Source organism: Lissotriton helveticus, chromosome 2_1 (assembly GCF_964261635.1).
Source record: "Lissotriton helveticus chromosome 2_1, aLisHel1.1, whole genome shotgun sequence".
NCBI lineage: Eukaryota > Metazoa > Chordata > Amphibia > Caudata > Salamandridae > Lissotriton > Lissotriton helveticus.
This window is the reverse complement of record NC_136059.1, coordinates 1,337,460,264-1,337,482,292: the sequence shown is the minus strand read 5'-3', so window position 1 is coordinate 1,337,482,292 and position 22,029 is coordinate 1,337,460,264. Positions and strand designations below refer to the sequence as shown.

Below are 22,029 nucleotides of genomic sequence, written 5' to 3'. Positions count from 1 at the left end.
GGACAATGAAATGCAAAAACAATAATCACACACTTAATAAGTGAAATGTCTTTTGTCCAGCCGGACAAGACATTTATTTTTTGTTAAAAGGAGTGTTAAGAAATGTGAGAACCATTAGATGCCAAGCGGGCACAGCCGTGACCCTTAACATTCAAGACAAAACAACGGAACTGGTGGCCAAAAGGGCAAAGCACAAATACGTCTGTGTACTTGTAGTCAGTGTTACAGATTTAAATTGTTTAGAACACACCATTGCTGTGAGAAGTTGGCCTGATGTGCAGTGTTCACTATTCTAGTGATCACTATATATCAGTCCAAACAACCCTTATTGATGATTGGTTGTAAGTCAACCTTATAGACCAGCTATCCTAGTAGCATGGATACGAGCAGTCTAAGGCTAAGACTCTAGAGGGCGTGTTAAGCCAGCTGTTTTACCATCACATTACCCCTTGAACACCCAGTGAAAGGACACCACACAAGTGTTATGAAAATAAACAGTGTATTTATTAGAATCACAACAACCCTGTACTCTTTATGAGGACAGGGTGCTAGGCACACAACAAAACTCTTACGAAAATACTTAAGTTAGCACGTTATACACAAATGCCCGAGGGGCACGAAAAACCATATACTTTAAAAGTGGAATGCGAAATTACTAGCAGGTAAGTACAGTACTAATAGGCTTTGGACTCGCTAGGACTTGACTATAGAATCGTTAGATTACTTCTAGGAGACCTAGGGGACTCGGGTGCAGAGTGTGCACTCTCACGCGGGATGCGGGACAAAGTCTATGGGAGCTAGTAAAGGCAAAGTTAGTGTTCACGGGCGAACCCGACCTGGTAGGAAGAAAACGACAGTGGATCCTGACCCTAGGATAGTGAGGCTATGCTGGGACACCGAAGTGCCGAAGTTACCTAGCCCAGGGGCTGCAGCTGCATAGGTCTGAAAAGACGTCGGGGATCTCGTTGCCGGACCAGGAGCCTGGAAGAAGGAAGTTGCTGGCAGGCGACCAGTGAAGGAAAGTTCGTTGGATCCAAGCCTGGATCGAGGAAGAAGAAACCTGAAAGCAGAGGGGACCAAGTTCTTGAATCACTAGCCAGTGATTAAGTGGGCACCAGGATGGCACCGGGCGAAGTCACCTCGACTAGGTGAGTGGGCGACGCTGGCTCTGCAGATCTCACGGACCAGGAGGCGTTGTCGGCGACCAGGATGGAGAGGCGAGCTGTCCCACGATGGATGAAGCTGTCGGCGTCGAAGTTACCCAGGATTGGGCAACAAGCCTTGGCTAATTCAAGCCCACGCGGTGGACTCAAAATGGCGTCTTGAGTGGACCAGGAGGGTCCGGGGTGCTCCTCTTTTGGAAGGGAGCAAGGGGCAGCCTGGAGCAACCAGACCAGCAGCAGAAATGTCGCCGGGCGTCGTTCAGAAGGCCACAAGCCAGCGGGCTAGTAGCCAAACAACGCGGTGAGCAGCAAAAAGCAGAAGGGCCCCACGCAGATCGTGGAGATGCTGGGAGGCTGCACTTCGGTGCTGGAGCTGCTCAGGGTCGGGGCTTCTCGGACCCCAAAGCACTCACCAGGAAATTACTCGGCGGGCTTGCTGGAAAGAAGTCGTGCAGTCTTGAAGATGGCCGGTCCCTCGAGGTCTCGTCACACCCACGAATCTCAGCGTGACTGATGATGCAGGTAGAGGTCAGAGGTGCCAGGGAAGCCGGTTCTCGTCGAGCTGGGCAGTCTTGATCCGGAGGAGAGACTTGCAGCAGACCGCAGTGTTCTTAAGATGGTGCCTGCGGATGCAGGGTGACTACTCCTTAGTCACAAGGGAGAAATCTTAGGAAGAAGTCTTGAGTTCCTTTCGTGGAAAGTAGTTTCAGGATTCAAAGATGATCTGATTTGGAAGGGGGCCAGTTCCTACCTTTATCCTGTAAAAAGGGGCTGGCACGCGACTAAGTCCTGCCCTAGGGGTGGGACTAGGAGGGGGGTGGTTACACCCACTTCCTTGGCGGGCTTTTCCCCAGCACAGGGTCTGGAGTGACCCTGGAACTGGTTCCAGCCAGCCTATGCACAGTGAGCACCGGGGTGCCACGTGCAGTCACCTTCCTCTAAAGCCCTGCCTACCTACAATACACAAAACCCTGTCTGGGACGGTGCTGGCACCGCCCCTGGCAGGAAACCCTTTGTCCTTATCTCCTGCTCTGGGAGGACTCCCAGCAGCAGGAGGGCAGACTTGTGTCTCGGTGGCAGCATCCATTTTGTGGAGCTGAGGCTCTGTTTGACTTTAACCGGGGTTAGGGGTTACATACATGTCGTGTCCCTCTAGAAGGGTGGAATGCTAACCCCGTCGCCAGAATTGGCGAGGGGTTAGTATTCCAATTCGTATGACACCTTACTCGACATGTTTTGATAAAGCGATACCAGAGTTGGCATATAACCGCGAGGATTATAATGCACTTAAGAGTATATGGTATGCGATATCATGGAAACGGCTAAGGGATGGATCCCGAAAGCCGCAGACAGGCTCAGCTCATGCCAGAGCACCATCTCACACGATTCCAAGCACTCTGCCTTCAGGATTGTTAAGGCCTGCCATAGGAGTGACTGATAGGAGATCTGTGTGTCCATTTTAGGGTTAGATATAGGTATACTATATCTAAAGCAAAGGGTGAGTACACCACCTTGCCCCAGCTGTCGTGCAGCCAGTTGTGTCAGTTTAGTTAGTCAGCCCAGGGGTGGCATAATACATGCTTCAGCCCCTGGGAGACTTCTGGGTACACCTCAGCCCTGGGTACAGGGACTTGGAGAGGGCCCAGTGCCAATTCAGTACCTGAGTACAATTTGGATAGAGAGAACAGCTAGGCTGTGGGTCTGATTAGCAGGCCCACAGCCAGGGAAAGTCGTAAACCAGTGCAGCAAAAAGCAAAAATCTGGGTGATCATAGGATTGCAGACCCTACTCTCCTACAATTGCATTTTTCAATATTGCATTTATATATTGCATATGGGGTTTTTTGGTCACGGCTGTGCCCGCTTGGCATCTAATGGTTCTCACATTTCTTAACACTCCTTTTAACAAAAAATAAATTTCTTGTCCGGCTGGACAAAAGACATTTCACTTATTAAGTGTGTGATTATTGTTTTTGCATTTCATTGTGTCCATGTATTGGAAATCTTCAGCACAGTAGATTAAAATACACTTGCAAAAACACTGAGACTGCTAGCTTTAAATTTAGCTAGAGAGTAGGTAAACATCTAATGTTTTGATCACATGTAATTTCATTGTCATTTTTCCATTTAAATGACTTGTTAAACTGCCCCAGATAATTGGTAATACAAACAAATAAACTCACCTGGCCATCACGTCCTATCTTCACTGGTTTATTCTCATTCCAAGGATTGCTAAGGTGAGATGATTTGGTGAAGGGTAATTCTCGCCTAAGAAGCAGTAAACATAAAAGGTTAGCGTGATTACTCCATTGTCCCGGTATAACAGGTTTGATTATTTGTTCTGGTCACAGAAGAGCATGATTTTGGTTATAATGATTTTCAATTACGAACGTATCCAAATTCAGAAACTAGGTTAATAATGAAAAGCACAAGCGTAACTTCCTTAACCTGGTTATCTGTTTTATTTCTATTGATTGGTGTTGTCTGTATAGTTTAAGTGTTTTTTCTTTAGCTGCTATAATTCCCTTCTATTTGCAACTGAGCAACTCGTGTTACATCTGCCTGTTTTGTGGTCACTATCAACAGCAAGTGTTCTGCATCTATCAAACCCATACATGCCACTGCATAACCACATTTTACTTAAGAGTGGCCAATGTGTGCAAACAATATTAAGCATTCAGAGCAACACAATTATGTACGCATTAGCAGGAGGGTGCAACAATCAGCATTAGGTTAAGACAAAGAACACAGATTTTCATATTTTAAAGGTGACAAAAGAAACGGAGTAGCACTTCACCTAAGCATCAGGGCCCGGTCTAATTCAGACAGGAACAGAGCATCAGGCAATGCATATTTTACCCCGATTCTTAGTTTTTGAACTATGAGCACGCATCATGCAGCTGCTTTACAGATATCATCTGGGGGTGTATTTCCTAGGAATGCCATAGATGCCCCTATTTTACGGGTGGAATGAGCCCTAGGGAGAATGGATAGTGTGTGTTTGGCTTTTTGGTAACAAATTTGAATGCATTCAACAATCCACCTTGCAATCCCAGATTTTGAAATGGGATTACCTGTATGTGGAGGAGAAAAGGACACAAACAATTGTTTTCTTTTACAAAATGTTTTTGTCCTATCAATGTAGTAGAGGAGCGCTCTTTTTACATCTAATGTATGTAGAGCTCTTTCTGCAACTGTTTGTGGTTGAGAAAAGAACACTGGCAACTCAATAGATTGGTAAAGGTGGAACGGTGAAATGACTTTTGGAAGGAATTTCAAGTTAGTTTTAAGAACCACTTTGTTGTGATGGAGTTGTATAAATGGTTCTTGAATTGTTAATGCCTGGATCTTACTTACTCTTCTGAGTGAGGTAATAGCAAATAAAAAACACAACTTTCCATGTAAGGGACTGTAATTCGCACTTATGCAATGGTTCAAATTGAGGACCCATACATCTAGTGACAACCATATTTAAATTCCATGCCGGGGAGGGTGGTATCTTGGGAGTAATTATTCTTTTGAGACCATCCATAAATGCTTTGATGGCAGGTACTCTAAATAATAAGAAATGTTGTCTGTCTTGAAGGTAGGCTGCTATAGCACCAAGATGTAACCTGATTGAGGAGTACGCTAAACTACATCTTTGTAGATGGAGCAGGTAGCATATGATGTTTTGGATAGAAACATCTAATGGGTTAATCTTGTTATTTGTGCAATACACAACAAACCTTTTCCACTTGGCTGCATAGCATGCTCTAGTGGTGGGGGTGTCTTCCTTCTTTTATGACATTCATGCAATCTGGTGGAAGATTGAGGTATCCAAATTCTAAGACCTCAGGAGCCAAATCGCTAGGTTGAGCTGCATTGGGTCTGGATGCATGATCTCTCCATGGTTCTGTCTCAGTAGATGTGGAGAGAGTTTTAATTTTTGATGTGGTACTACTGAGAGTTCTAGTAGTGTGGTGTACCACAGTTGTCTTGCCCACGTTGGTTCTATGAGAATCAATGTTAGGGAATGTTTGCTGTAGCTTGCGTACCACTAACGGAATTAGTGTGAGAGGTGGAAAAGCGTACGCAAATTTGTTTGAGCAGCTCATCCATATCGCATTGCCTTTGAACAATGGGTGTGGATATCTGGCGGCGAAGCTTGGGCATTTGGAGTTGCAGTGTGTGGCGGACAGATTTATCTCTGGTTGGCCCCACTTGTGAAAGAAAGGTTGAAGAATTGGAGGATGAAGTTCCCACTCGTGTATCTGTTGTCTGACGACTTAACGAACAAGTTACTTACCTTCGGTAACGATATATCTGTAAGAAACAGTAGTTAGTATTAGATTCCTTACCTTAGAATATCCCCAGGCGTCAGTCTGGATCCGGAAACTTTTGCGTAGCAGTACCCCTGCGCGTCGGTAGGCGTCGTCTGCAGGCGTCCCCTGCGGCTCCGCGTCCGTCGTCGTGCGCCGTGATGACGTCGCTGGAGTATATAGACGCCGCCTCCGCGCGCTGACGTCAGTTCTTTGCACACAGCTTTTCACCGCCAGAACACGCAGAGCCATGTGAGAACCAACACTGGTGCCATTTGAAACTAGGGCCCTGAAAGGATGTCCTTAACCCTAGGTATCAGTTCGCAGAACGGGGAGGATGGGTGGGGCGGTAAGGAATCTAATACTAACTACTGTTTCTTACAGATATATCGTTACCGAAGGTAAGTAACTTGTTCATCTGAAAGAAACAGGTTAGTATTAGATTCCTTACCTTAGAATAGATACCCCAGCAATACCAACCCCGGTGGTGGGTCTGCGAACCAATACAATCCTACACCAGAAAATCCTGGAGGACCGAACGGCCAAAGAACTCTGGACTTGACTGTCCAGGCAGTAGTGCCTCGCAAAGGTGTGCAGCGAGGCCCACGTAGCCGCCTGGCAAATGTCCTGCAAAGGGACTCCCCGGCCCAGGGCAGTAGTAGCCGCCGTGGTCCGAGTGGAATGAGCTCTCAGCCCAACAGGAGGCTCCTTCCGAGCCAAAGAGAAGCATGCTTTGATGCACAGGACGACCCACCGAGAGATGGTTCGTTTCTGTACCGCCCTTCCCTTCTTCTCACCCACGTAGCCAACAAACAGTTGGTCATCCACCCGGAACTGGCGTGTGCGATCCATATAAAATGAAAGCGCACGTTTTGGGTCCAGACGATGGAGCCGCTCTTCATCTTTGGAAGGATGCGGAGGCGGGAAGAAGGAGGGCAAGGTGATGGACTGCCCGATGTGAAAAGCAGAAACTACTTTGGGCAGGAAAGAAGGTCTAGTTCTCAGAACCACCTTGTCTGGATGAATGGACATGAAAGGAGGTTTGACAGAAAGAGCCTGGAGCTCACTCACTCTCCTGGCAGAGGTGATGGCAACCAGGAAGGCCGTCTTTAAAGTCAGGAGACGGATAGGACAGGAATGAAGTGGCTCAAAGGGAGCGCACATCAAAAAAGTCAGAAACAGGTTCAAGTCCCACTGAGGCATCACGAACGGAACAGGTGGATACATGTGCGTGATGCCCTTCAAAAATCTCGTTACAATAGGGGACTTGAACAAAGAAGGTTGATCAGGCAGCCTCAGAAAGGCCGAAAGGGCAGAAAGGTAGCCCTTGATAGTGCCCAGCGCAGAGCCCTGCTGGGCAAGAGAGAGAAGAAAGAGGAGAACCTCGGAGAGAGGGGCAGAGAGAGGGTCCACAGCCTTTGCTGTGCACCATGCCACAAATCTGTTCCACCAGCAGGCGTATACCGACTTTGTGGAGGGACGCCTGGCTGCCAGAATGACATCACAAAGTTCAGGAGGCAAGTCAAATGGCCTCAACTGTCGCCGCTCAATCTCCACGCATGGAGGTGGAGACTGGACAGGTTCGGGTGGAGGACCGTCCCCTGTTGCTGCGACAGAAGGTCCTCCTGAAGGGGCAGGCGGATTGAGGGACCGACTGACATGCTGAGTAGCTCGGGATACCAGTACCTTCGAGCCCAGTCCGGAGCCACAAGGATAACTTGGGCCCGGTCGCGCCTGATCATCTTCAGCACTCTGGGCAGAAGTGGTATAGGCGGAAAGGCGTACAACAGACCGCAGCTCCACTCGCGCCGAAAGGCGTCGCCGTGCGAGTGCCGTCTTGGAAACTCCAACGCGCAGAACTGATGACATTGCGCGTTCTCTTCTGTGGCGAATAGATCTAACCAAGGCTCTCCCCATTGCAGAAAGAGGCCTTTCGCCACGTCCGAGTTCAGACGCCATTCGTGATCCACCGAGCACCGACGGCTGAGTTCGTCCGCCCTGACGTTCAGAGAACCTGCCAGGTGTTGAACCGTCAGAGTCACGCCCTGACGTTCCAGCCATTGCCAGAGACGCAGGGCCTCCTGGCAAAGGGTCCACGACCCCACTCCGCCCTGCTTGTTGCAGTACCACATGGCGGTGGTGTTGTCCGTGAACACCTGCACTACACTCCCGTTGACAAAGGGGAGGAATGCCTTCAGTGCTAGGCGAATCGCCCGCAGCTCCAACATGTTGATATGGAGCCGGGACTCCGCCGGAGACCAGATGCCTCTGATCTCCGCCTCTCCCAAGTGGCCTCCCCAGCCCTGGAGGGACGCGTCCGTCACAACTACGTGCTCCGGTTGGGGAAGGGAGAGGGATCTGCCTCTGACCCAATCGTGGTCCGTAAGCCACCACTGCAACTGTCTCGCAGTGCCCTCCGAGATCAGGACATGGTCGGATAGGTTGCCTTGATGCTGGGCCCACTGAAACTTCAGGTCCCACTGCAGAGCCCGCATCCGCCACCGGGCGTGATGCACCAGAAGGATGCAGGAAGCCATCAGCCCCAGCAGCCGCAGCGTCAACCTGACCGAAACCCGGGATAACGGCTGAAAGATGGGAATCAAAGCCGGTATATCCCGGACCCGCCGTTCCGGAGGATAAACCCAAAACTGCGCCGAGTCGAGAACCGCTCCGATGAAAAGGAGCTTTTGAGAGGGACACAGGTGTGATTTCGGCACATTGATGGAAAACCCCAGCTCGTGCAGGAGGTCTGCAGTCATCTGAAGGTGGTGGACGACTGTCTGGGGCGAGCCCGCCTTCAACAACCAGTCGTCGAGGTAGGGGAAGACTGAAACCCCCAACCGGCGCAGATGAGCTGCGACCACCGCCATCACTTTCGTGAACACCCGTGGGGCGCTGCTAAGGCCGAATGGGAGCACGATGAACTGAAAGTGCTCGTGGCCTACCGTGAACCGCAGGTAACGCCGGTGGGCCGGCAGGACGGGGATGTGAAAATACGCATCCTGCAAGTCCAACGCTACCATCCAGTCTTGCGGGTCTAGAGCAGCCAAGACCTGAGCCAAAGTCAACATCTTGAACTTCTCCTTCCGGAGGAAGCCGTTGACGTTCCGTAGATCCAAGATAGGACGCAGGCCCCCCTTGTCCTTCTTGGGTACCAGAAAGTAGTGGGAATAGCAACCACACCCTACTTCTGGCCAAGGAACGCGCTCGATGGCCCCCTTGGCCAAGAGGGCCGTAACTTCCTCCTGCAGAAGTGTCAAGTGGTCCCCCGACACACGGTGGTTCTGCGGTGGCATGGCTGGAGGAGTGGTCTCGAAGGGGAGGTAGTAGCCCCTTTGGACGAGCTGCAGCACCCACCTGTCCGATGTGATAGTGCGCCAGCGGGAGTGGTGATGGCGAACCCTGCCACCCACCGTCGTCACATGGGCCTGAAAGCTCGGACTAGGAGGATTTGGAGGCTGATGCTGCGGGGGGAGGTGTGGCCTGACCGCGCCGTTGTCCCCGACCGCCTCCACGGCGGAATCCACGGCCGCCACCGCGTTGAGAAGTGTTCTGCGGTGCGTGGCTGGCAGCACGTGTGGGACCGCCCCTTCCTTGGCCACGAAAGGAGCGAAACGAACCCGTTTGCCGGCGCTGGGTCGAGAGACCCAAGGACTTGGCCGTGACCCTGGAGTCCTTGAAGCGCTCAAGCGCGTGGTCCGCTTTGTCGCCAAACAGGCGACTGCCATCGAACGGCATGTCCATCAAAGTATTTTGGACATCCGCCGAAAAGTTGGCGGATCTCAGCCAGGCGTGGCGACGAATCGCCACCGTCGTGGACATCGCTCTGCCCAGCGAGTCGGTCGTATCAAGACCACACCTGATGGAATATCTCGCCGCGTCTCGGCCTTCAATCATAGCCTGACCGAGCTTGTCCCGTACCTCCTGCGGGCATTGCGGCTGACACTCCGCGACCGTATCCCACAGAGAGTGGGTGTAGCGGCCCAAGAGGCATGCGGTGTTGCAAGACCGCAGTCCCAGACTCAGGGACGAGAAGACCTTCTTTCCATACTGGTCGTACCTCTTTGATTCCCGGTCGGGCGGGGCCGACGGGAATGCGGTTTGGGAAGTCGAGGCCTGGATCACCAGACTCTCAGGGGTGGGATGGGTGGACAGGAACTTAGGGTCGTCCGGACACGGACGGTGGCGTCTGGCCCCGTTCCTATCAACAGGCGAACCTGAAGCGGGTCTGGACCACGTGCCCAAAAGAACGTCTGTCAAGGCTTCATTGAACGGCAGCAGAGGCTCCTGTGGGCATGACTGCGGTTTGAAGACCTCGGTGAGGATGTTAGGCCTCACTTTCGCGACGGGGAGCTCAAGGCGTAAAGCCTTGGCAGCCCTCATCAACACCACTGAATAAGCAGCCCCAGCCTCCGAAGCCACAGTAGGAGGCGAGACAAAACCAGGGTTAGGAGAATCGTCCAGACCACTGGCCTCACCCAAGTCACCTGTCCAGTCCACGTCGTACTGACACTCGCGTGACAGAGGGTCCTCAGACCCCTCCCAACCCTCTCCATAATCTACATCCTCACCATATTCTGAGTCAACGATGTAGACCGGCTCCTCGGGGTCAATGGGCCCCATCGGCGCCGGACTCGGCGTCGGGCGACGCCGGTCCGACTCCGCGTCCGGAGTAGGAGAGGGAATGGGGGTGGCGCCGCCCGGAGCCGGCGCCGGAGCACCGACGCCGGCCGGAGCCGGCGACTGAGTCGCGCCGGCGCCGGAGAGGCCGGCGGACCAGCCGGCGTCGACCCTGAAGGACCCAGCGGCGCCGGGGCAGGAGCCGCCGGCTGCGTTGGGGCCGGAGCACCCGACGGCGTCGGGGCAGGAGCACCCGAACCGCCTGGGCCCCCGGACGGGACCACCGGGCCCGCAGGCGCCGTAGGCCCCGCCGGAGGAGACAGCGCCCTCATGGCCATGAGGAACTCCTCTATCTCCTCGCGCGACGCGCCTTGCCCAGGGACCGACGGGTATGGAGCAGGCAGCGTCGGCGACCCACGCGGGGCTACCCGAACCCCCGGCCGCATCGCGGGGGAGTCGGGGGTGTGATGACGACGCCCCGACTTCTTGTGTTTCTTACCTGAGGAACCGGAGGAATGGCGACGACTTCCCGGAGCGCTCGTGGCGGCTCCGCGACCGTTCTCTCGACCGCTCCCTCGACCTCCGGCCGGACCGGGACCGCTCTCGACGCGGGGCCGACACCCGGAGCTCGAGTAGCTTGCGGGACCGCTCCCGTCTAGCCTTACTCGTTAAGGCCCGGCAGTCGACGCAGGACTCCACGTCGTGGTCCGGGCCCAGGCACCGGAGGCAGAGTCGATGGTGGTCGGTGACCGACATCGTGCGGTCACACCCGTCACAATTCTTAAAACCGGGCATCCTACCGGCACCTTAAGAGTTAGATAGTAATCAAAAAACTTTGGTCAAAAGACCGGAGTACTGCTCTTCGGATCTGCGCTAACTGGCGCGGAAAAAAGAAGAACTGACGTCAGCGCGCGGAGGCGGCGTCTATATACTCCAGCGACGTCATCACGGCGCACGACGCCGACGACGGACGCGGAGCCGCAGGGGACGCCTGCAGACGACGCCTACCGACGCGCAGGGGTACTGCTACGCAAAAGTTTCCGGATCCAGACTGACGCCTGGGGATATTCTAAGGTAAGGAATCTAATACTAACCTGTTTCTTTCAGATAGATCTGCAACTTGATTGTGAACTCCTGGTAGATGTTCTGCTAACAAAGATTTTTTGAGGAATGGCCCACCTCCATATGCTCTGCACCAGCCGGGAGGGCTATAAGAAGTGTGTTCCTCCCTGTTTTGGATGTAATACATGGCTGTCATATTGTCTGTACGGACTAGTACAGCCTTATGTGATAAGTAATGTTGAAACTATTTTAGAGCTAGAAATATTTCTAGAAACTCCAGATGATTTCTGTGGAGTAGCTTTTGTTGCGGTGTCCATGTGCCCTGTACTGTGTGTTGTTCCAAATGCGCTCCCCATCCTGTAAGAGATGCGTCTGTGGTTAGCACCACTTGTGGAACAGGCTCTAAGAACGGCCGGCCCTTGAAAAGGTTTTTGGTGTTCCACCACTGCAGAGAGCGATGTGTCCGGTCGTCCAACACCACCAGATCTGTTATTTGTTGTTGAGCCTGATTCCACTGACTTGCTAAGCACTCTTGTATGGGGCGCATTTGGAGTCTTGCGTGTGGCACTATGAAAATGCAAGAGGCCATCACTCCGATTAATTGCATAAACACTCCAGCTAGTAGTGAGTGTTGCGGCTGCAATTTTTGTACAAGAGCTTGCATTCTTTTTATCCTTGTTGGATTTGGGGTTGCAATTGCTTTGGAGGTATCTATTGTGGCACCCAGATACTGTTGAGACAGAGAGGTGTGACTTCTTTTAATTTATTGTGAATCCTAGCTTGTGTAACAGGCAGATGGTCTGATGCATGTGCTGTACACATTGGTGATACGACTTGGATTTTATTAACCAGTCGTCTAGGTATGGGAAGACATTTATGTTGTCCCTTCTTAAGTGTGCTGCTACTACTGCTAGACAGTTGATGAAAACTCGAGGTGCTGTAGTCACTCCGGAAGGGAGTACTTTGAACTGGTAATGTTGGCCGTCTGTGAGCTTGATGGATAGGAATGTATAAGTAGGCGTCCTTGCTTTAACAGAGGCAGAACCTGCTGTAATGTGACCATATGGAAATGGTAGGACTGTATGTAAAGGTTTAGAGGCCTTAGATCTAGTATAGGTCTAAGGAAACTGTCCTTTTTGAGTATGAGAAAGGATAGGGAGTAAACTCCTGTGTTTTGGGACTGGTTCTATTGCATTCTTTTGCAGTAGAGATGCAACCTCTTGTTTTAAGAGTGTGAGGTGCTCCTGTGACATGGGACGTTGTCTGGGTGGTATTGTTGGAGGAGTGGAAGTGAGCTCCAGGCAATAACCTGACTGAATTATTTGTCTTACCCACCTGTCTGTGGTGATGGAGTTCCAGACAGGTAGGAACTGTTGTAATCTCCCCCCCCCCCCCCCGCCAGGAGTGGAATGGTCTGGGGAAAGGGAGGAAGTCACTGTTTGGGAGTAGAGGCATTGCGGTTGTTGTTGCCTCTTCCTTTATTTTTGTCACCTCTGCATCCTCCTCTGTAATAACCTCTACTGGGCGAGGTTTGGGTGGGCGCTTTATAAGAGGAGGTGTTGTCAGTTTGTGAACTTTTAGAGGCACCCCTGTAAGAGGAGCGACGAAAGGACGCTCGGTGGGTCTGAGTTTGTACGGCTCCCATGGATTTTGCCGTATCAGTATCTTTTTTCATTTTCTCTAGTGCATTATCAACTGTTGGACCAAAAAGATGTTGCTGGTCAAAGGGTTGATTTAGGATACTGGCCTGTACTTCTGGCTTGAACCCATAGATGCGTAACCAGCCATGTCTGCGTAAAGGTACTCCTGTATTTATTGCTCTAGAGGCTGTATCAGCAGCATCTAACGCACAGCGGATTGAGGTATTGGAAATAACCTTGCCTTCCTGTATTAAGTCAGAAGCCCTGCTTTATATTGTTCTGGTAAATGTTACATAAGTGTTTCTAGCTAATCAATGAGCTCGATCATATCTTGCTAACAAAGCTTGAGTGTTGGCAATTCTCCAGACATTGGCTGCTTGTGAGATGGTGCGTTTTCCTGAAGCATCTAAAAGCTTAGACTCCTTATCTGGGGGTGGAGCATCCCCTGTTGTCTGCGAGTTAGCTCTTTTCTCCGCATTTGAGACTACTAGTGAGTCTAATGGCAGCTGACCTTTGATGTATGCTGGGTCAGTTGGAGCCGCTTTATACTTTTTTCCCCAGTCTGGGGTTAATTACCCTGGCTCTGACGGGGTCTTTGAATACCTCTGGTGCATGTTTTACCACTCCATTAAGTATTGGTAATGTGGTTGTGGTTTTATGTGACGACAGTAATGTATCCATAAGGAAGTCTTCTTCCACTGGATCTGTATGTAAGTCCACTCCATAAAAAGTAGCTGCTCTATGAATGAGCTGTGTAAACCCAATAGTGTCATCTGGAAGATCTGGTCTAGAAGGGTAAGCGTCATCTTGTGGCAGATCTGGCGCATTATAATCTTCCCAGTGATCATCTGATGGCCCTGGGTCATCTGTGTCATCTATGTGTTGCTCACTTTCTAGCCACCGGGAAGAATTGTCTTCATCGATATCATCCTGTGGTGTAGGACTATGTGTGATGGATGGAGAGTGTGCAGGAGAAATGTCTATTGGTATCTCCAGCAATGGTGAAGGAATTCTTATGGGGGAAGTTTGAGCATGTTTAAGAGGAAAACTGGAGGTGGCTTGGGAGAGTCCATTTTACTCTTTTCAGGCACTGTAATTATATGTCCAGTCTTTGGATGAATACAAAGAGTCTTTTGTTTTGAATCTGGGTAGAAAAGCTCTTCTGCAGAAGTATCCTTTCTCGGTGCCGATTTGTCCTGCTTGAGACCGAGTTGCTTAGAAGGTTTTACAGTGTCTATTACGGTCTTTGGAGCAGATCTTGGTTTCGGTTCCGAAGACTTGGTGTAATGTTTCTTATTCGGATCGGAGCTTTTTGGATCCGGAATTACTGGTCCCGAAGCGCGCTTGGGATCATCAACCTTCAGAGGCGAAGTGTGTTTCGGTGCAGAGGTGGGCTTTGGGTCGACTTCTTTCGGAACGGGAGTGGTTTTCGGTTCGATAGACTTGGGAACCGCTTTCGGTGCCGAGCTTGTTTTCGGCTTGACCGGTTTCGGTACCGAGGGCTGCTTCGGTGCTGGAGTTAGTTTTGGTTTGAGGACCTTCTGCTTGTCGGGACCGACAGACTGACTCGAGCCAGAATCGACTAGAGGCTTGTTTGGATTTTTCGTTGCCCAGCCAGAAGGCGGGGCATTGGAAGGTTTTGGTCGGTGTGCACCTGGACGTGGAGGTAGAACCGAAGCTTGTCCCGGTATGGAAGGGGGGGGGGTGAACAGGGTCGACGCTTGCACTCACGACCTGTTGACCAGTTGGAAGAAGATAGTCTTCGGATTGTCCTTCGGCTCAGGAAGCAGAATCCTCTGCTTCGGAAACTATGTCGTCTTGCTGCTGTTCTTCGGACTCTAGCTCCATCGGAGCCTCGTCTATGATGAGGTCTGGTGTCGAAGAGGACTGCGCCATGACTTTTCAAGCTCGACTGTCTCTGGTGGTTTTCTTGGACCGGAACAAATCGCAAACCTTGCATTCAAGACTTTCGTGCTCTGGGGACAAGCACAGATTGCAAACCTTATGAAGATCAGTGTGGGGAAATTTGTGTCCACACAGAGCACTTCTTGAAGGGTGTTTCTTCCATGAGCCAAAGGCCCAATGGCGCAGTTGGGCCCGAACAACGCTGGAATCGAGAAGCGCAAGCCTTTCTTCGACGCGGGTAACTGGAATTACTATCGAAGGCCATACCGATGGTATGATGCAGGACTGGAAGTCGAAAGGAGATCGGCAACAGGACCGAACAATAAACACATCCGAGCCAGATAGCAGAAAAAACAATCTGAAGATGGAGTCGATGCCCATGCGCACTTCGATCTACAGGAGAAGTCATCTAACAGACAAAGACTCTTCCAAGACAACAACAAAGTGTAATCATTCGGGCAAACCACCAGATGGCGATCTATGCACTAGTGTGTGGTCTGCAGCCCATATGCCTCGAAGCACAAGCTACTACTTGTGTAACGATATATCTGTGAGAGACATTAGTTAGTGATAGATTCCTTAGCGTAGAATATCCCCAGGCGTCAGACTGGATCCGGAAACTTTTGCGTAGCAATACCCCTGGGCGTCGGTAGGCATCGTCCGCGGCTCCGCGTCCGTTGTCGTTAGCGCCGGAATGACGTCGCTGGAGTACTTAGACGCCGCCCTCGCGTGTTGACGTCAGTTCTGATACACAGCTTTTCCGCCCCAGATACGCAGAGCCATGATAGAACCAACACTGGTGCCTTGAAACTAGGGCCCGGAAAGGGGATGACCTTAACCCTAGATATTGGTTCGCAGAACGGGGAGGATGGGTGGGCCGGTAAGGAATCCATCACTAACTAATGTCTCTTACAGATATATCGTTACACAAGTAGTAACTTGTGCATCTGAAAGAGACACGTCAGTGATAGTTTCCTTACCGTAGAATAGATACCCCAGCAATACCAACCCCGGTGGTGGGTCTGCGAACCAATAATCACACCAGAAAGTCCTGGAGGACGGAACGGCCAAAGAAGGTTCAAGTCCCACTGAGGCATCACGAAAGGAACAGGAGGGAACATGTGTGTGATGCCGTTCAAAAACCTATTTACAATAGGGGACTTGAACAAAGATGGCTGATCAGGTAGCCTTAAGAAGGCTGAAAGGGCAGAAAGGTAGCCCTTGATAGTGCCCAGAGCAGAGCCCTGCTGGGCCAGAGAAAGAAGGAAAAGGAGAACCTCAGAAAGGGGGGCAAGAGTGGATCCACAGCCTTTGCTGTGCACCATGCCACAAATCTGTTCCGCCTGCAGGCGTATACCGACTTTGTGGAGGGACGCCTGGCTCCCAGAATGACATTAAAGACTTCAGGAGGCAAGTCAAATGGTTTCAACTGTCGTCGCTCAATCTCCAAGCTTGGCGGTGGAGACTGGACAGGTTCGGGTGGAGGACCGTCCCCTGCTGCTGCAACAGAAGGTCCTCCTGAAGAGGCAGACGAATCGGGGGATCAACAGACATGCTGAGTAGCTCTGGATACCAATATCTTCATGCCCAGTCCGGAGCCACAAGGATAACCTTGGCCCGATCTTCTTCAGCACTCTGGGCAGAAGTGGTATAGGCGAAAAGGCGTACAACAGACCGCAACTCCACTCGTGACGAAAGGCATCCCCGAGCGAGTGCCGCCTTGGAAATTCCAACGCGCAGAACTGATGACATTGCGCGTTCTCTTCTGTGGCGAATAGATCTAACCAAGGCTCTCCCCACTGCTGAAAGAGGCCTTGCGCCACGTCCGAGTTCAGACGCCATTCGTGATCCATCATGCACCGACGGCTGAGTTTGTCCGCCCTGGCGTTCAGAGAACCTGCCAGGTGTTGAACCACCAGGGTCACGCCCTGACGTTCCAGCCACTGCCAGAGGTGCAGAGCCTCCTGGCAGAGGGTCCACGACCCCACCCCGCCCTGTTAGTTGCAGTACCACATGGCAGTGGTGTTGTCCGTGAACACCTGCACTACACTCCCCCGGACAGAGGGGAGGAATGCCTTCAGTGCAAGTCGGATCGCCCGCAGCTCCAGAAGGTTGATGTGGAGCTGGGACTCCGCCGGAGACCAGAGGCCTCTGATCTCCGCCTCTCTCATGTGGCCCCCCCAGCCCTGGAGGGACGCGTCCGTCACAACTACGTGCTCCGGTTGGGGTAGGGAGAGGGATCTGCCGCTGACCCAATCGCGGTCCGTGAGCCACCACTGCAACTGTCTTGCAGTGCCCTCCAAGATCAAGACATGGTCGGACAAGTTGCCCTGATGCTGGTCCCACTGAAACTTCAGGTCCCACTGCAGAGCCCGCATCCGACACCTGGCGTGATGCACCAGAAGGATGCAGGAGGCCATCAGCCCCAGAAGCCGCAGCGTCAACCTGACCGAGACTCGGGATAAAGGCTGAAAGATCGGAATCAGAGCCTGAATATCCCAAACCCGCTGTTCGGGAGGATAAACCCGAAACTGCGCCGAGTCTAGAACCGCTCCCATGAAGAGGAGTTTCTGAGAGGGACACAGGTGTGACTTCGGCACATTGATGGAGAACCCCAGCAGGTGCAGGAGGTCGGCCGTAGTCTGGAGGTGGCTGACGACTGTCTGGGGCGAGCCCGCCTTCAACAACCAGTCGTCGAGGTAGGGGAAGACTGAAACCCCTAACCTGCGCAGATGAGCTGCAATCACCGCCATCACTTTCGTGAACACCCGTGGGGCTCTGGTAAGGCCGAAGGGGAGCACGGTAAACTGAAAGTGCTCGTGACCTACCGTGAACCGCAGGTAACGCCGGTGGGCCGGCAGGACGGGGATGTGGAATTCCAACGCTACCATCCAGTCTCCTGGGTCTAGGGCAGCTAAGACCTGAGCCAAAGTCAGCATCTTGAACTTCTCCTTCCGGAGGAAGCCGTTGACGTTCCGTAGGTCAAAGATAGGGCGTAGGCCCCCTTTGCCCTTCTTGGGTACCAGAAAGTAGTGTGAGTAACAACCACACCCTACCTCTGGCCCAGGAACGCGCTCAATGGCCCCCTTGGCCAAGAGGGCCGTAACTTCCTCTTGCAGAAGTTGCAAGTGATCCCCCAACATGCTGTGGTATTGCGGTGGCATGGCTGGAGGGGTCGCCTCGAAGGAGAGGGAGTAGCCCCTTCAGATGATTTGCAGCACCCACATGTCCGACGTGACAGTGCGCCAGTGGAAGTGGTGATGGCGAACCCTGCCCCCCACTGGCGTCACATGGGCCTGAAAGCACGGACTAGGAGGGTTTTGAGGCGGATGCTGCAGGGGAAGGTGTGGACTGGCCTCCCGTTGTCCCCGACCGCCGCCACGGCGGTTTCCACGGCCGCCTCCGCGCTGTGTATTAGCCTGCGGTGCGTGGCTGACAGCACGTGTGGGAGCGCCCCTTCCTTGGCCACGAAAGGAGTGAAAGGCATCCCTTTGCTGGCGTGGGGTTGAGAGCCCCAAGGACTTGGCGGTAGCCCTGGAGTCCTTAAAACGCTCAAGCGCATGGTCTGCCTTGTCGCCAAAGAGGCTATGCCATCAAACAGCATGTCCAGAAGGGTGGCCTGGACATCGGCCGAAAATTTGGCGGTCCTCAACCAGGTGTAGCGTCGAACCGCCACCGTCGTTGCCATCGCTCTGCCCAGTGAGTCCGTGGTATCCAGCCCACACCGGATGGAGTATCGTGCCGCATGTCGACCCTCCGCAAGGGCTTGGGCGAGTTTAGTCCGGGCCTCCTCCAGACATTGTGGCAGCACGTCCGAGACCGTGTCCCACAGAGTGTGGGTGTAGCGGCCCAAGAGGCATGCGGTATTGACTGACCGCAGTCCCAAACTCAGGGACGAGAACACCTTACCGAACTGTTCGTACCTCTTGGATTCCCGATCGGGCGAAGCCATCGGGAATGCGGTCTGGGAAGTAGAGGCCTGGAGGACCAGGCTCTCGGGTGGTGGGGTGGGTGGACAAGAAGCAAGGGTCGCCCGGAGCCGGGCGGTAACGTCTGGCCACGTTCCTATCTACAGGCTGACCTGTAGCGGGCTAGGACCAAGTGCCCAAAAGAACGTCACACAAGGCCTCATTAAACGGCAGCAGAGGCTCAGCCGAGCTTGCCTGTGGTTTAAGGACCTCAGTGAGGAGGTAAGTCCTCACGGCCGCGACGGGGAGCTCTAGGCCCAATGCCCTGGGTGCCCGCGTCAACACTACACTGTAGGCAGCCCCCTCCTCCGTAGCCACGGTTGGAGGGGAGACAAAGCCAGTGTCTGGCGAAGTGTCCAGTCCACTGGCATCCCCAAGCTCATATGTCCAGTCCTGTTGAGACTGGTACTCTTGTGCCAGAGGGTCCACAGACCCCTCCCAATCTCCCTTGTCACCCATCACCTGAAATTCAGGTTCAAATGATGGGGCACAGAGATTCAAGGGCAGGATCGGGGACGGCGTCGCCGGGGGCAACACCCTAGGGGCCGGCGTCGGTGAGGTCGACCGGCGACGACCCGGATCCAGTGAGGGCCTGCGGCGCCGGGACCTAAGTCGCCGTCGGCGCCGGAGCACCCGACCCGCTAGGCCCTCCAGCCGGGACCGCTGGGCCTGAAGGCGCCGCGGAGCCCGGCGAAGGAGGGAGAGACCTCATGGCCATGAGGTACCGCTCGATCTCCTCTGGGGTCGCATCGTGCCCAGGGACCGGAAGGTGTGGGGCAGGTTGCGACGCCCACGACTCCGTCGGAGCCACGTGGGTGGGGTCACCCGAACCCCCGGCTGTGTCGCGCGAGCGTCGGGGTTTGTCGGAAGAATGAGGACGCCTTTCCGACCTCTCATGCCTCTTACCTGAGGACCTGGATCCTGAAGACCGATGCAGACTCTCGGAGCTACGAGGGCTCCGACCCCGCGACCAGTCCCTCGACCTTCCTGTGAGACCGGAACCTCGAACGGCACGGGGCAGACTGCCGGAGCTCAAGTCGAAGACACCAGCGATGGGGGTCGGTAACCGACATCCTTCGGCCACACTAGGAGCAGGGTTTGAACCCGGGCATCCGTACCGGCGCCGTAGGAGTCGTAGCGACTCGAGAAAAACCAGATCAAAAGATCAAAAAAGTTTAGTCAAAAAGCTTCTCCGGATCTGCGCTAGCTGGCGCGGGAAAAAGAAGAACTGACATCAGCGCGCAAGAGCGGCGTCTAAGTACTCCAGCGAAGTCATTCCGGCGCTAACGACGACGGACGCGGAGCCGCCTACCGACGCGCATGGGTATTGCTACGCAAAAGTTTCTGGATCCAGTCTCACGCCTGGGGATATTCTAAGGTAAGAATTCTATCACTAACGTGTGTCTTTCAGATCAGTGGGTTACTACTTTTAACACAGAGATCCTTTTGTTACCTGCAGTTTGTAAATGGTAATCCTTTTAATATAGAACAGTGAGCTATGGAGGACACGTGGGACATGTGACTACTACACCCTGTAACCCTGTCTCGTGTAACTCTCTGCCATCTATAAACACACTCACGTCCCAAGAAAGCATGGGAACCACTCTTAAAGAAAAAACAACCCCACATCATAGACCTGCGGCAGAAACCACAGAAGGCTTAGTAGTCAGCCAGAAAACACATTTGTACGAGAAGAGGGGAGAGGAGGAGGACGGAGCCCCGCAAGAAAATGCTGAATGGCGGAGTCTGCATGAGTATTACACACCAGGACCCCATCAAAAAAGAGGTCGACCAGACGTGCACTGGTATTTTCAGGGAAAACAGCATCACGTAGCCAAGCATGGCGACGGAGAGCCACAGAAATGGCCATAAAACGGCCAACAGCATCGGCAACTTCCAAAGCCGCACGAAGAATAAACGCGGCAAACTGCCATCCAACACATGGCCCTGCAGATCAGCACGGGTCCCTTCATGAGAAAGAAGGGACTCCACAGAATCCCATGGACAGAAGTAGCCCTGGTCAGCACACACAAGGTGTTAAGTGCCCTCAAGGAAGCACTGGAAGAAGCGAAGACATTATGCCCCCATGAATCTAACCACCGGGCCTCACGAGATGGAGGGAACACCACCACAGTGAAACGCGGAAAGGCATTGCGCAGTAGAGCGCCTTGAGTAGATGGGTGGAAAGAAAGACAGACCGGGTTGTGCGGAGTAGGACGATGACGGTGCAGTAGTGCCTGAGGCAACGGATTGCCGGTGGCAGAGCGCCCCAAACCCCCCTAAGAGAATTTAAAGTGACGTTTCAAAGGGAAGGAACAACTCCCGTCCACCAGAGCCCTGGTGGAGAATCTCCAAGAGGTTGTCTGTAGGAAATGGGGTGACAGGCTCACCCATCCTCAGAATACCAGCAGCCGTAGAAATAGCCCGAACAAAGGCAACACTGGCCTCAGTAGGGCACCGCAGTGGTGAAAGTAATTCGTCTGTGGGTGACGGTTGCAGACTGAGCCGCCCATCCTCAAGTCCAGGGGGGAGCGGGCAGCCCCGGCATGTAGGAGAATCCATGGAGGAATGGGGAACCCCAGGGGAGGGCGAAGATGCCGGTGAAGAAGCCAGCCGCGAGCCATGGAAAGAAGGGTTCGAGGATTTAGGCCGTGGGGACGGCGAAGAGCCTTCCCTGGAAGATGCCGGTGAAAAGGCAACTACATGGCGCCCTGTCTCTGGAGAGAAACACACCAGCATGTGACGGACCTCAGGAGAAGGGTCCTGAGGAGACTAATTCATAACCCGGTGCGGCTTCAGCCATCGGCGCCTGATCAGCGTTGACCGGCGCCGGGCCAACTCCTGACACCACGTGCTCTCCAGAGGAATGGGGCGAGGCAGACGCCAAACCGGCGAAGGCACGAGAGGGACTCAGGAAGGCACCCCAGGCCCCGGCCTCCACTCCACTGGAGCCGGGGAGGATGGCTCCTGGCGCGGGCTCGACCTCTGGTGAGGCAACGCCTGCTCAGAGGATCGAGAGGGATTCGGGCCAAGTCCAAAGTCCCGGCGATCGCTTGCGACACCACAGGGAGCCCCGTAGGGATTTGCGGCGAGGCAGGGACGCTAGGCACCAACGAGGGAAGCCCCGAAGGACTACACATCGACGACACCACCCTCCTACAACCTGAAGACGAATCTGCGGCTAGTAGTCTATCAGATACGCACTGTCTGAACTGTATTAGGCCAGCTTCTGAGTAAGACAAGTTTGCAACATGATTTTTAGTGCCATTTATAGATCTGTCCCACAATTGGCCCATGTTCTGCGTATTTTGTACACTGTTTTATTTTCATGTGCAAGTCTATTCTGTTATGTGCCACAACTGCTTTCATAC

General features: G+C 53.1%; 1 protein-coding gene across 7 annotated transcripts in view; it reads right to left on the bottom strand.

The window, feature by feature from the left end:
• Positions 1–22,029, bottom strand: part of YTHDC1 (YTH N6-methyladenosine RNA binding protein C1) — a 162,618-nt gene that overhangs the window by 78,795 nt on the left and 61,794 nt on the right. For all 7 annotated transcript variants that reach the window (XM_078676260.1, XM_078676262.1, XM_078676263.1 and 4 more), the window contains one exon: positions 3,346–3,430. In XM_078676260.1, the coding sequence (XP_078532386.1) occupies positions 3,346–3,430 (85 nt within the window). The remainder of the gene's footprint in view (positions 1–3,345; positions 3,431–22,029) is intronic.